This window comes from Furipterus horrens, unplaced genomic scaffold, assembly GCF_987537825.1.
Source record: "Furipterus horrens unplaced genomic scaffold, mFurHor1.1.pri manual_scaffold_13, whole genome shotgun sequence".
NCBI classification, from domain to species: domain Eukaryota; kingdom Metazoa; phylum Chordata; class Mammalia; order Chiroptera; family Furipteridae; genus Furipterus; species Furipterus horrens.
Genome location: NW_028327183.1, coordinates 46,386,186 through 46,399,964, shown reverse-complemented (window position 1 = coordinate 46,399,964; position 13,779 = coordinate 46,386,186). Strand labels below are relative to the sequence as shown.

At 51.0% G+C, this 13,779-nt stretch overlaps 1 protein-coding gene across 1 annotated transcript; it reads right to left on the bottom strand.

The window, feature by feature from the left end:
* Positions 1-1,857: 1,857 nt before the first annotated feature.
* NANOS2 (nanos C2HC-type zinc finger 2) lies at positions 1,858-2,274 on the bottom strand. Its single transcript, XM_090260957.1, has one exon. The coding sequence runs from the start codon at positions 2,272-2,274 to the stop codon at positions 1,858-1,860; it is 417 nt and encodes a 138-aa protein (XP_090117083.1).
* Between the last annotated feature and the right edge of the window lie 11,505 nt (positions 2,275-13,779).

The window sequence follows — 13,779 nt, the reverse complement described above, 5'->3', positions numbered from 1 at the left end:
CTCTCCTTCACTCCCCATCCCTTTACCTGCCCTCTTTTCTTTCATAACCCTTAGCACCCCCGGACATTAGGTCTTTCTTTTCTTTTTCTTTCTTTCCCTGCCAGGGACTGGACCCACAACCCAGGTATGTGCCCCGACTGGGAATTGAACCGGCGACTTTTCAGTTTGTGGGACAACACACAACCAACTGAGCCACATCAGCAGGGCTGTTAGGTATTTATTGGTTGTCAGTGCACCCCCTCCTCCCCTAGAAGGTCAGCCCCCTGAGGCCAGGGGTGTTGCCTGTTTTGCTCACTGCTGGACCTGCCAATGTCTAGACTGGTGCTTGTCACAAAGTAGGTGCTCAATAAATATTTGTGGGTCAACGGAATAAAAGAAGCCCTCATATTATACGCAACGTTTTGTTCACGTGTATGTTTCCCTGGGGTGAGGACCATACTTTTCATCACCTCCCCAACAGGGTCTGGCACCCAAAGTTGAAGAATTACCATAAAGTTGGCCCTGGACCACCTGTGGTCTAGCAAGGTGGGAAGTGGACCCCTGGAAAGAGCCAAAAGAATAGGGAAGAGCAATCTGGGCTGAAGGTGGGAGCTGAGACTGGAGGAGCACTCTAGAGGTGACCTGTGTCGCAGAAAGTATGGGGGGCACATCTTGAGAGGAATCTGAGATCCCTCCTCCTCTGCCTCCCACTTACTATATGTTGGGGTAAAGGCGAGTCCACCCCCCCACCCCCCGCCCCAGGGGCTGGGTGGGTTGCGGGGGGAGGTTGGGTCAGGAGAGAAGGCAGAGCGTTTTCAAAGATAACCAGAAAAGCTCTTTATTTATCAGAGAGGAACACGTGGGTCCCAGCCGTGAGCCAAAAACAACTTAAAATCTGACCGGGGCTCTTCTTCGCCCCTTAAAACTAAAAGCTAGGCAGTTGCCATTCCCTTCCGGGCACCAAACCCCTTTCCGGTCGGTCGGAGCTTTGTTGATTTAACTGTTGGAGGATGGGGAAAAAACAAAGAAAAACAAACCAGAAAAAAGCGACCTTTAAGCGAACTACCGTGCTTTGGTGGGGTGGTGGGAGGTGGCGGAGAGATGCCCCCCTGCTGCGGGAGAGGACCCAGGCTGGTTTGCGATTGGAGGCAGGAGCGCAGGAACATGAATGAACAACGCACACGACCACAGCGAGTTGGAGGCTGCCGGCTCGCCCCCAGACTCTCCGCTCCCACATGCGCCTGCGGACACAGGGCGTCCTGCAGGGTGTCCCCTTCCTCCCCCAGCTCCTGCTGGAGGGACCGCAGCGGGCACGGCGGGCACCTCCGGGTGGTTCACGATGAAACTGTGGTCAGCAGGTGGCTGCACAAGGTGGGCAAGGATAGTCTCAAAGTCACAGCCCCATCTTGAAAGTCTTGGGCTGCAGGGTCACGCTGGTCTCGTCCCCTCTGCCAGTCCCGAGGGCTGACCTGGGAGAGCACAGCAGGCTCCTGTGGGCCCCAGGATCCCAGAATTCCACCAGGCAGGAGCCCGGGGGCAGCGAAGTCGAAGGGCCGGTGTCATCCGCAGGCCTCCGGAGGACTGAAGATCCGTGAACAGTGGATCCAGAGCCACCGCGCTGTGTGGTCCAAGGAGCAGGGGTCTGGTGGCACCAAGAATCAGGGGACACTTGCAGGAGCCCGAAGGCTGAGAAATCCCAGGTGCCAGGCAGGCTTGGCTCCTCAGCGGCCTCCTCTGTTTCAGGGCGCAGCAGGGCTGGAGTTCTGGGGACTAGAAGTTCCAAAGGGCTGGGTGAGTAGGGGGAGGGTCCAGGAATTAGCAGGGACTGAACCGGGGGGGGGGGGGGTTAGGGGTGCAGGGGGGCGCACCTCATGGTCCTCAGCGCTTGACCCTGCGGCCAGCCGAATTTCGCCCACTGCGGCGGTAGAGAGACTGTTGGCCACCATTGAGCGGGCAGTACTTGAGCGTGTGGGCCTGGCCCCCGGTCGCCCCGCACAGGGGACACACGTAGTGCCGCAGGATGGGACACACCACCACGCCCTCCGGGGTCTTCAGCTGGTGTGAGGAGTAGACGTGGCGAGACTCTCCGTTGTGCTTGCAGAAGTTGCACAAGGGTGCCAGGCCTCTGCTGGCCCCCAGCCCTCCCAGCCCCGGGTCCTGCCCTGGCTCGGGCTCGGGGCTCGGCTCCCCAATACCTTGGGCCTCTGGCCTTTGCCCCCGACCCTGGATCAGTGCCAACACCACCTGGCTCAGGTTGAAGTAGTCCTTCCACATGTCGAAGGGTGGCGGCTGCATGGCACCTGGGCGCGGCTGGAGAGAGGCCGGGGCTGCGGCTGGGGGCCAGTGGCAGGAGCAGCAGGAGGTTTTCTGGAGCAGAAACTGTACCCCCTTTTATACTCCCTAAAGACCCTTTTAAGCAAAGGTGGAGCTTAGGATTTAAAGGGCCCACTCCCTGCCCATGACTCCTGTCTGACTCGAACTGCCCACTGAGATGGGCCTCTAGTCCTTGCTCAGCCTGCAAGCTGCTCTATGACCTCCGGAAAGGCCCTTCCCCTCCCTGGACCTCAGTTCGCCTACCCGGTCAAGAAAGCAAACGCCCCTCACCCTTCTCCTCCCTTATTCCAAGGCGGGGGTCGTGCTCCCTCCATATACTCCAGAGCCATTCTTAATAACAGTAACAGCTCCTGACTAAGGCCCGACACTGTGTTGCACAGTCCCCTCCACGACCTGGTTTAACCCTTACAGCAACCTATGTGGGAGGTGCAGTTATGACCCCGTTTTATGGACAAACATTTGGAGTGTAGAGAGGGAAATTTGTTGGCCCAGAGACTCACAGCCTGCCAGTGACAGCGCTGGGGCTCTAACCCTGGTTTATGGGACTCTGAAGAGTGCTTCCCTGCATTTCTTAACTTAAAACATAATTGCCCTTGCTGGGTAGCTCAACTGGTTACAATGTTGTCGCAATGCACCAAGGTTGCAGGTTCAATCAATCCCCTGTCGGGGATCGAATCAACCAAACAATGCATAAATAAGTGGAACAAATAATGTTCCTTTCTCTCTAAAAAATAAATAAATAAATTAATTAATTAAAAAAAATTAAAACCGAATGTCTTATTCCAGAACTAGGAGCCACTTATTCAACAAATATTTATTGAGGGCATACTACACATAACCTCATAACCACTCAAAGAGGTGAGTGCTATCATTGCCAATTTACAGAGAAGGCTACGAGCCTCAGACAGGTTAAGGAATGTACTCAAGGTCACATGGTAGGGAAGTGAGAGTTGGGACATGCGCTAGGCCTGGGGCCAGAAATGCTGGGAAGTGATGTTAGAAGCAGCAGCAGACCTTGGCCGGCACAGCCTCGCTGAGGATGCCCCGCCTCGGCCCTGAGCATCGTTCCAGCCGTTCCTGACTTTCAGGGCCAAGCAAAAGCCTTACTTCCAGGCCATGGCACTTCAAGGAATTTTTCCTTCACCAATGATCTCCAGTGGTCACCTCAGCCACCCAACACCATGTTGGGCACCAGAAACTCAGCAGTGACCACAACTACCTTGTGCCTGTTGCATGAGAGCCAGTCCATCCTGGGTAGAGCCAGCAAATGAGAAAACAGTAGACCGCAGACACCTGATTACACACAGACAGGGCGCTCTGACGGAGGCTGGGCTGGGGGAGGTGACCAGGAAGCTAAGACCACAAAGACAAATCTTCCAGGAAGAGGAACACAAGATAAGGAGGCCTGAAGTTTGGGGACAGCAACGGGGCAGGGGTGGCCAGAACGGAGCGAGGGTCCCAACATGAGGCTTGCCGGGTGGACAGGAACTGGGTGCCAGGAGACTGCGGATCTCACTCTGGGGATGTTTTGGAAATGGTGGGGACGTTTTGGGTTTGTCACAGTGACTGGCTTTAGTGGGCAGGGACCAGGGATGCCAGACTGCTCAATAGTCCACACAACCAAGCCCTGTCCCTGGCCCCCTCACCTTCCCAATGTCCCACTGGACACCCATGCAGGGAGGAAAACCCATTTGTGATGGGCTGAGTCTAGAACTTAGCTGTATTTTACATATAAACCCAGTGCTTTGCAATATTGCAAGATGCACTTTTCTTGGAATTCAACTAACTGTGCACCTTATGGCCTGCTTATTCTTGGTTTTTCTGGGAATTTTAACCAGTTCGTCACTATTTCTAGAAGCCACATCACTGCAGGCAGCGCAGATTGTGGTAACTGTCCAAACACCACACAGTGTATTCCTGGTGTGAGGAGTCGTTGCGCACATGGTACGTCTCCACGGAGCTGATAGTATCCGCCTGATGAGACTTTTTTAGAGCAGCCATGCCTGAGCATTTGTATACAAAAATAGATTATTAATTTATTATAAATTTCTCCATTGTAATTAGTTTAGTTAGGTCATGATATAAATATTTTTAAAGATTTTATTTATTTATTTTTAGAGAGAGGGGAAGGGAGAGAGGAAGAGAGGGGAAGGGAGGGAGGAAGAGAGGGAAAGAAACATCCATGTGTGGTTGCCTTTCACATGCCCGGAACCGGGGACCTGGCCCACCACCCAGGCATGTGCCCTGACTGGGAATCAACCCAGTGACCTTTGGGTTTATAGGACGATGCCCAACCCACTGAGCCATACCAGCCAGGGCAGAACATGATATAACTTTTTAAAAATAAAATTTGTGTTGGTGTGCCATATTACTTAAGAGTTTAATTTCCAAATACTAAAGGGGCATTTTCAAATGTGCTATAAAATGGGTGTCAGGTTTCATGGTGTTAACAACCAGTGACACAGACCAAGGTCAGCCTGCTGGTCTTTGCCTTCAGAGAAACAAGGAGCCGCTGAAGGGTATAAGCAGGGAAGGGATCTATGAGAAATATGTTTCAGACACTCCTCTGATTGTTGCTCACATTGTCTCCATCTAGGAAGGGCCCAAAATCTGAACAAAGTGTAGACACTATGTCTGTCATGCCTTAGGAAGAGCTTAATACATGCTTATTAAATGAATGTGTTGTCTCTGTCTATGGGCTCATGGTTGGGAGGTGACAAAAGGAGGGATTTCTGAATGTCACAGGAAAGGTCTTCTTGTGATGTGATTTCCCAGCTTCCTGTAATTTCCTTTCTAGTTTTGATTTAGATGACGTTTGTTTGATGTCTGTACTCACCGGTGATCTGTGAGCCTGGAAGATCAGGGACAGGGATGTCTTGGTCCCTGATATGTCCCCAGCATCGCCCAGCTCAGGGCTCGGCAGAGGGCAGAGCAGGGGATGTAAGAAGGATGAGTGAATGGGTGGAGGTAACCTGCCTCTCCAGGCCGTGTTATATTCCCTTGCTCTACACGCCCACAGACTGAGGACACATCTTTCACACCGTGAGTCCTATGTCTTTAGCGCTTCCAGAGGCCAGCACTGCTCAGCTCTAACGTATCCTCCTGCAGGAAGCCCTCCCACCTTCAGGCTGGGTTAGCCAAGTTCTGTGGGTGACTGCATCCCGGCCCTGTCCACTCAGTTATCACTGACTGACAATGGCTCTCTCTCTCCCTCTGGACTGTGTCGTCTAGGGCAAAGCCAAGGCTGTTCCTACAAGGCCATTCATGCACCTCGTGCCGTGGAACCCTCATTGCTTCCCTGAGTTAAGTACATTATTATTTCTGATTTACAAAGGTGGCCACTGAACTCAGAGAGGTGAGGTGACTTGTCAATGGTCACACAGCCAGCAGCCAGCAGAGCCCTTAACTACTGCTCTGTGTTGCCTCACTGAACACTTGACAGTGGAATGAATGAATAAATGAAGGCATCTGAGGGCTCCACAGGACCTTCAGATCACCTGGTCCAGTGCACCCCGCTTTCTGATGTTACAGAGGTCTAAGATAGGAAGGACCTGAGTTTCAGTCTCTTAAAACTGCGGTTCCCGGCCAAGGACCCCAGATTCATGTGTGGACTGAGCACTTTCTGAAAACCTATAAATAAAAACACACTCGTGGTCTTATGGTTGGCTGTGAGATTTTCTGCCTATTTACCTCCCTAAAGAGGCAAGTCAGATCTCACTGGCATAATGTTGGGATCACTGGGTCGGGCAGTGGGGTGACTTGAGCACAAAATACCCCACAGTTTAGGGGGTGGGCGGCATTGTGGGTAAATGCTCAGTAGCCAGCCCCAGGTTCAAGCCTGCCTCTGCCACTTGTTTGCCAGGGGGCTATAGGCTTATTACTTAGCCTCTCCTGCCCTCAGTTTCCTTATCTATCAAGAGGGGGGTGTGTCAGCACCTGCCCTGGAGCGCAGATTCCAGCACAGCTATATATAGCACAGAGCCTGGCCCATGGGATGTGCTCATTAAATGTTAGCTCTAGTAATTAAGACAAAATTGAGGCAAGAATCTTACGGACACTTATCTGTGGAGTGTCTCCTTCAGTCAGCACATGCTCAGGCAGGCTCTACCTGTCATCTCCTGAAAACCTGCCCCAGACCCTGCGAAGCAGAGTCTACGAATAGCCCCATTTTACAGATGAGCCATGAGAGGCTCGGAGAGACCCAGGAGCTTGTCCAAGGTTACGTGGACGGTGAGTGGTAGGCTGCAGCCGAGCCCAGGATCCAGACCCAGGACGTCCTCCGTACTTTGTAAGAGCCTGCAAAAGTGGCCAACAAAAAGCACGGGAGGGAGCGTAGACAGGTTTGCCAGGCGTGGGGACAGAATGAGGTGGGGAATCAGGAAGCATGGGGTGTATGAGCCCCGTAGATTTTTATAGGAAAAAGGGATGAGACCTGTTGGCTATGCGTGGGCAGTGGTTTTTGTTTTTGTCCTCACCTGAGGACGTCTTTCCCCCTATTATTTTCAGATAGAGAGGAAGGGAGAGAGGAAGAGAGAGAGAGAGAGGAACTTTGACCGAAGAGAGAGGCATCAACTGGTTGCCTCCCCTATGTGCCCGGATCAAGGATCGAAGGCGCCTGGATCCAAGGTGGAATTGGGAACCTGGGTGTGTGCTCTGAATCGTACCCACAACCTTTCAGTTATGGGACAACGCTCCAACCAACTGAGCCACACTGGCCAGGGGGCCATGGACGTTCTCGGAGGCAGAAGGGGTGGTGTCTGCCGTGTAGAAGAACAAGGTTCCTGGAGGAAAGAACCGAAGCGAGTATGGAGGTCTCTGCGCTAAGTGCTTTCCACAGAATCATAGCTGAGACCTTCAGCTCAGGAGGCGTGAGTTCCTCCCTGTGTGTGGCAGAGCTGGGACTTGGGGACCCAGTGCTGGTCTCTGCCACTGTGGCATCTGCTGCATGTGTAAGAATGACTAAGGAGAGGTGAGGGTTCTGAGGTTCCAGACCCCTTAACAATCACACCTATTGTCCAGAGACATAGATTTTGTTGCTTGCCAGCCTGATTTTTTCTCTGTATTATTTCTCCTTTCCCCAATTGTTTTTGCCTAGGGCTCTACTACTGAGGTGATAGCTGTGCTTCTGCCCTCCACCCCCCTCTCCCATGGTGTTTCATTGGGTCAGTAATTGAAGGACACCCCTCTTCAGACAACCTTCTTCCAAGCTGTGTTTGGGCTGTGTACTTAAGGGAACTGTCAAAGGTGATACTGATGAGAAATTCATCGGCCTGGGGTGTTTACTTGTTCACTGCCTCTGCTCCCACAGCAGGGCCAGACCACTGGCTGCGCACCAGACTCTGACCAGCCTCCCTGGCTGCCTGTTTACGCGTAAATTTCCCTTTCAGCCTCCACGAGGCTGAGTGCAGGCTGAAAACACCTTGTGGGGGTCCTTGAGAGGGGTGGAAAGGGGCAAGGGGAGAGAAATCTTAAGATGGGGAGAGAAACATAGGAAACTGACAAGGACTCCCAGAGGGACTGAGGGGCAGAGACCAAGACAGAGGAGATGAAGACCAGGGAGAGAGAGACACGCCCCTCAGGAGCTCAACGTCATTGTTTTCGCGGTCTCTGTTTATCCGGTGCTGGCCTGTGCAATCTCATTAAACCCTCCCGACAACCCTGTCAGGCGGTCTTCTAATATCCCTATTTTACGGAACAGGACACTGGGCCCAGGCAGGGACATCTGTCATTGATTTCATCCAGTTAGCTTGGATTCAAATTCAGGTCTGCAGAGAGAAAAAAGGGGCACACATTTACAGTGATGGCAGGAGACAGGTTTCAAGAGGGGGCTGGGAAACAGAAACAAAAAACAGAACACAAGAGTAAAGTGATACACCCTGGCTGGTGTGGCTCAGTGGACTGAACGCTGGCCTGTGAACTCAAAGGTCCCTGGTTCGATTCCCAGCCAGGGCACATGCCTGGGCTGTTGGCCAGGTCCCCAGTTGGGGGCATGCAAAACGTATCTCTCACACATTGATGTTTCTCCCCCTCTTTCTCGCTTCCTTCCCTTCTCTCTAAAAATAAATAAATAAATAAAAACCTTAAAAAAGAAAAGAAAAGAAAAACGTGATACTTAGCATGGTGGTTGGGAGTGTGGCCTCTGCAGCCAGAGGGCCTGGGACAGCCTTGGCACTGCCACTTTCAACTGTGTGGTTTTGAGAAGCCTCTGGGCTTCTGTTTGCTTCCTTTTCACAAAAAGAACATTGCTGGCTCCCTGTTATGGGGCTGTTTTGAGGATGACACAGATGAAGTCATTAGACTAGGTACATAGTGATTTTTAGCTAGGATTTTAAACTTTATTCCCTCACCAAAGATTTACTGAAGGGCGCTAGGCAGAGGGATGGAGGCTGTGGGGCACAGAGAGATGGCAGAATATCTGCTCATTTATTCAGCAAATACTCACTGAATACCTAATGTGTCTGGCACTGTTCTAGGTGCTGAAGATACAGTGGTGCACAAAACATACAAAAGTCCCTGCTCTTATGGAGCTGGAATTTTAGACAACTAGCAAATAAAATGGACAAATGAAATATAATACGATAGGTAGGGCTATGTGCTGTGGAGAAAAAATAAAGGTGAGGAGATAAGGAGTGGTCAGGGAAGGCTCCTTGGAGGAGGTGGCATTTCAGAAGAGTCTTAAAGGAGATAAGAGAAGGAGCCTTATAGATATGTGGGAGGAAAGTGTCCCAGACAGAGACTGTAGCCAATGCAAAGGCCCTAAGGTCAGAGTGTGACTGGTGGTGTGTTGAAGGAACATTGTGGCTTGTAACATTGAGAGGGAGATTGGGAGGAGGAGAGAGAAAAGGCAGGACCCTGTGGGCCACTGGACAGGTTTTAAATATTACAAAGCGGAATGAGATTTCCAAAATGTACATCAGAATGTGACAGAAGTGCTCCTTGCTCTCGGGGAGTGTGGGGGACAGACAGACATGGGGAGATGTGGGAAGCAGACAGGCTTGGTTTAAAAGACTCTGACCACTGTGCGGAGCCGCCCCCTGCTAGGCCCTTAGCCGGCAGGTTGTCTTCCAGGCCTGCTCTGAATCCCACCCTCCGGGGGAATTTTAAAGATAGAATAAAAATACAAAGTGGCTTTTAAGGAAAAGGAAAACTGCTCTGTTTTTCTCTAAAGAGCCCCAAATTCTTGTCAGTAGGATGTAAAAAGTAGAACAATTGAGCAAATGTTTAAGTAAATGTTTTTGAACTTGTGTAAAATACCTGGGGCCTCAACCCTGTATTGATCTGCATTTCCCTTTGTTATGACTCCCAACCATTTGGTGAGGGGCTGCATGTTTTTCCTTATGCATTTCCCATGTGGAAAGTAGATAAAAACCCTGGCTAATAAAGAAACGGGGGTGATTTTCCTCAGAGAAAACCCCTCCCTTCCTTCCTCAAATGGTGAGTGTCTGAGTAGTTTCTTCATCCACTTCAAGGGACCCAGAGTCTCTCTCAGGGGAGCAAACATTTTAGCTGAGAGTGGGGTGGGGGAGGAAGACAACAGACCAGGAAGTAAACAAATAGTTATGAGGTTCAGAGTGTGAGCCCCGTGAAGGCAGGGACTTTGTCTTGTTTGCTCTTGTGTCTGTGCCCAGAGCAGCACATGGCAATACTCTGAGTGAAGACACATTGAAATGAATGAATGAACAGTGCTAAGTGCTGTGAAGACTCTAAAAAGAGGGTGTTCGGTGAAGAAGCCCCAGAGAGGGGTGAGGAGAGGGGTGCGGCTATTTTAGGTGGGATGTTGGAGAACATTCCTGTGATGAGGGATATTTTTGTTGGAAAGAAGGGTAGCAGCAAATGTACAAGGTCCCTGAGGCAAGACCAAGTTCGGTGTGCCTGATGAACAGAGAGAAAGCAGGGTGTGGAGGCCAGGAATGCAAGTGGCACGGAGCTCAGGTCCTCTGGAGTTCAGGCCAGAGACTTTGCAGAGCATACAGTGCGTGGGCTTTGACACGGGAAGCCGCGGGCCGTGGGGGTGGGAGTGTTATAAGCAGAGTGATGTGATCCGAGACCCCTTGCTGTAGAGAGAGACACCCTTTTGTCTATTTGTGTTCTCTCACCTTTTGGGGGACCCACTGGAGAATCTGATGACAGCTGTATGAACACACGCAGTCTTCTGTGCGATCTCATCGGGTTCACTGGACACTCAAGTCCAGCGGTCTGGTTGGGTCTACACCACGCCCCTCAGACAGGTAAACTGAGATGCCTTAGTCCTAATGACTGACTTGCAGAGCACTCAGTCTGTGCCAGGCTGTTTTGAGGGCTTTATTTTTTTTCCCTTAAGATTTTATTTATTTATTTTTAAAGAGAGGGTAAGGGAGGAAGAAAGGGAGAGAAACATCGATTGGTTGCCTCTCACATGCCCCCAGCCAGGGATGTGGCCCAAAAGCCAGGCTTCGGTCTGTGGGATGATGCCCAGCCCACTGAGCCACACCAGTCAGGGCTGTTCTCAGTCCTTTATAATCAGCGGAAGGAACTTGATGATCCCCATTGCACAGATGGGAAAAGAGATTTGGAGGGGATAACTGCCTTTCCCACAGCCACCCATGTAGTCAGTGACAAAGGAAGGGTGACACGCTGGAGTCCCTGCTCTTAGCCACTAGGCCAGGACTTCCTTCAAGTTTATCTTGATCTCAGTGGTCAACGGCCCCCTAGAGTTAGTTCATCCTAGGTCTTCCCAGGGGTCTCTGGCCCAGAGGTTGGTTTTTGACTCCAGCTCTGCCAGCTGAACAAAGCAGGGGCTGTCACTGTTGGTTCAGATGAGGACCCCAGTCCCACAGCTGGCAAGGTGGGCGTGGGGAGAGGACCATCCAGTCAGGGTGTGCATTAGTATACTTGTCGCTTGTTACCTTGTGCTTGCTCCTGCGGTTCACGTGAGTATTTGAGGTCTCAGTCAATCAACACAACGAGCTGGGGAAGGAGCCTGCATGACTTGAACTCTCAGATACATCTCACTAGCTGGGTGAATTTGGGCAAGTTCCTTCATGTCTCTGCCTCTTTTTCCTTGTCTGTGTAATGGTGATAATCAGTTTCTACCTCGCAGGGCCTTTTGAGGATTCATGGAGATGGTGGATGTCAGGTGCAGGCTTAGGGCCCAGCCTCTGGTGGGGGGCTAATCAAGGGCAACCTATAGGATTAAGTGTGTCATTCCACAGTGTGGGCTGGCTGATATTACTTCAGCTTCATTGGGTGTCCACTGTGTGTTACTATGTTAGCATTTATGTTTTTCTGAGAGCAGTTGGAGGAGCCGCCTCGATACTTTCCGGATCTTCCACTTCCAGGACTAGTTACAAGATTACCCCTGGGCATCCTCTCTCCGATCCCTTTGTGAATTAGCCTTCACCCTCCGACCCCCGTGCGAACCCGACGGTGCGAAACCAGGCCCTCTCCCCAAGCCTCCAATCCCAGGCCTAAGGAACATCAGCTACCTTCCTTCTCCCGAAGGCTGCGTTCCTTAGCCACGCCCACAGCCCTGCGACCACGCCCCGCCTCTGCCCTCCAATCATAGCAATAAAACCACGCCCCCACAATTTCAGGTGTGGATCCGCCCACAGAATGCCACGCTTGTCCTGCCCATCCCACTCTACACGCCTTTTCTCACCCGGTCTAGCACTCCGCCCCGCCCCCTCAATGCTTTAAGCTTTGAGTAGTCACTCTTGTGGGGAGGGATTTGCCACTGGAAAGGTATTGCCTAGGGGAGTTGGTGAACTACGTTCTGCGCTGGGGCAACTTGAATCTCTGGGCATCGGGAGGGGGGTTAGCAGAGGCTGTAAAAGTCACTGACCCACCCCCTTTGTCTATAGTGATCTGTCTTTCAAAAACATCTCCAGAGACCAAAAACATCTCTTCTGGTGGGGAGAAAAGAGCCGCAGGAACCTAGTGATGTTAGGTTACCTGCCAGCAAAGGCCACTTGTCTGCTACCTTCATCCTCAAAGTTCTACCCAATCTCTGGGCTCTGTAGCAAGAATGGAAAGGGTTATGGTTGCTTTTTTTTTTTTTTTTTTTTTTAAAGAGGAGTGGGTCCAAACTGTAGGCTTCCTCCCTTTCTTCTAAGATTCAAAACTTAAAAAGAAAAAATAAAAACGAAGAAAAAGGATAAAAATGACATTTCATCTACTAAAATTAACAAATGGACTACGTATAAATATCACTCAGAAGAACCCAGAATACAGGTCAGGCCTCGCTAAGTAGAGAGAGAAAGCGTGGCTCAGGTGAGAGTGAGGAGGTGGCTTCTGGGCGCCCCCTCCAGCCCCTTCCTGGATTTCCCTTCCCTTTCCCTTCTTTCCTTCCTTCCTTCCTGCCTTCCTTTTTTCTGTTCTTTTTTTCTCTCTGGGTCTCTGTCTACGGCCCTTCTGGGTATCTATTGTCTCCCCACCCCCACCCCCCAATGCCCTTCTCTCTGACTGCCCTCCCTCTCTGGATCTTTCTCCCTCTCTCTCTCTAGGTTTCAGTCCCTTAGTCTCTGAGCTCTCCCCACATTCCCTCTGGTCTCTACTTCTGTCTCTGCATTTCTCTTTCTCAATCTGGTTGTCATCTTTACCAGAATCTTACCCCTTTCTTGAACCCCCAACCAAACCCTGGTGGTAGTCATGCCTACTGATCCTTAATCAGCCTGATTAATTTCTAATTCTAATAAGAACCAGACTCCAGCCCTAAGAGCTTTACGTGACTAGAAGTCATCCCCGATTCTTCATCTTTCACACCCCGCATCCAGTCTGCCAGCAAATGCCATTAACAGCACCTTCAAATTCTATCTGTATCCAACCATTCCTCTGCACCTCCATGGCCACCACCACCTACTTCCAGACCTTCTGCAGCCATCTGCTCACTGGGCTCCCTGCTTTATTCCACTCTCCTAGCCCCCACCCCCTACAGACCATGCCCCACACAACAGCCAGAGTGATCCTGTTAGAATCCGAGTCCGCTCACATCCCTCTGCTCATAACCCTCCCATGGCTTCGCTCTCACTAGATGTAAAAGTCAAAGCCCACGGTGGCCCCCAAGACTCCAAATAAGAGGGCCCTCTTTGTCTCCTCTCTGACCTAATTTCCTTCCATCCTCCCCTTGCTCACTCTGCACCAGCCACCCTTGCTTGCTTGCTACTCCACATATATTCTAGGCACATTCCACCCCAGGGCCTTTTCACTTGCTGTTTCCTCTGCCTGAAATGCTCCTTCCCCAGATATCTAAATTCTCACTTCCACCTGTCCTTCAGGTCTTTACTCACATGCCACATTTTCAGTAAAGCCTTTCCATTCATCTTACTGAAAATTACAATGCCTCGCTCTTGCAGCACTATTTCCCTTCTCGGTCTCATTTTTCTTCATGACATGTATGATCATCTAGGGTACTGTATAATTTACCCATTTATCTTATTTATTGTCTGTTTCCCTTAGTACAGTGTAAGTTCTTAAGGACAGGGAAAGATG

What these genes read in the sequence shown, in the direction of transcription:
- NANOS2 (XM_090260957.1), bottom strand. Translation starts at nt 2,274, where the DNA reads ATGCAGCCGCCACCCTTCGACATGTGGAAGGACTACTTCAACCTGAGC.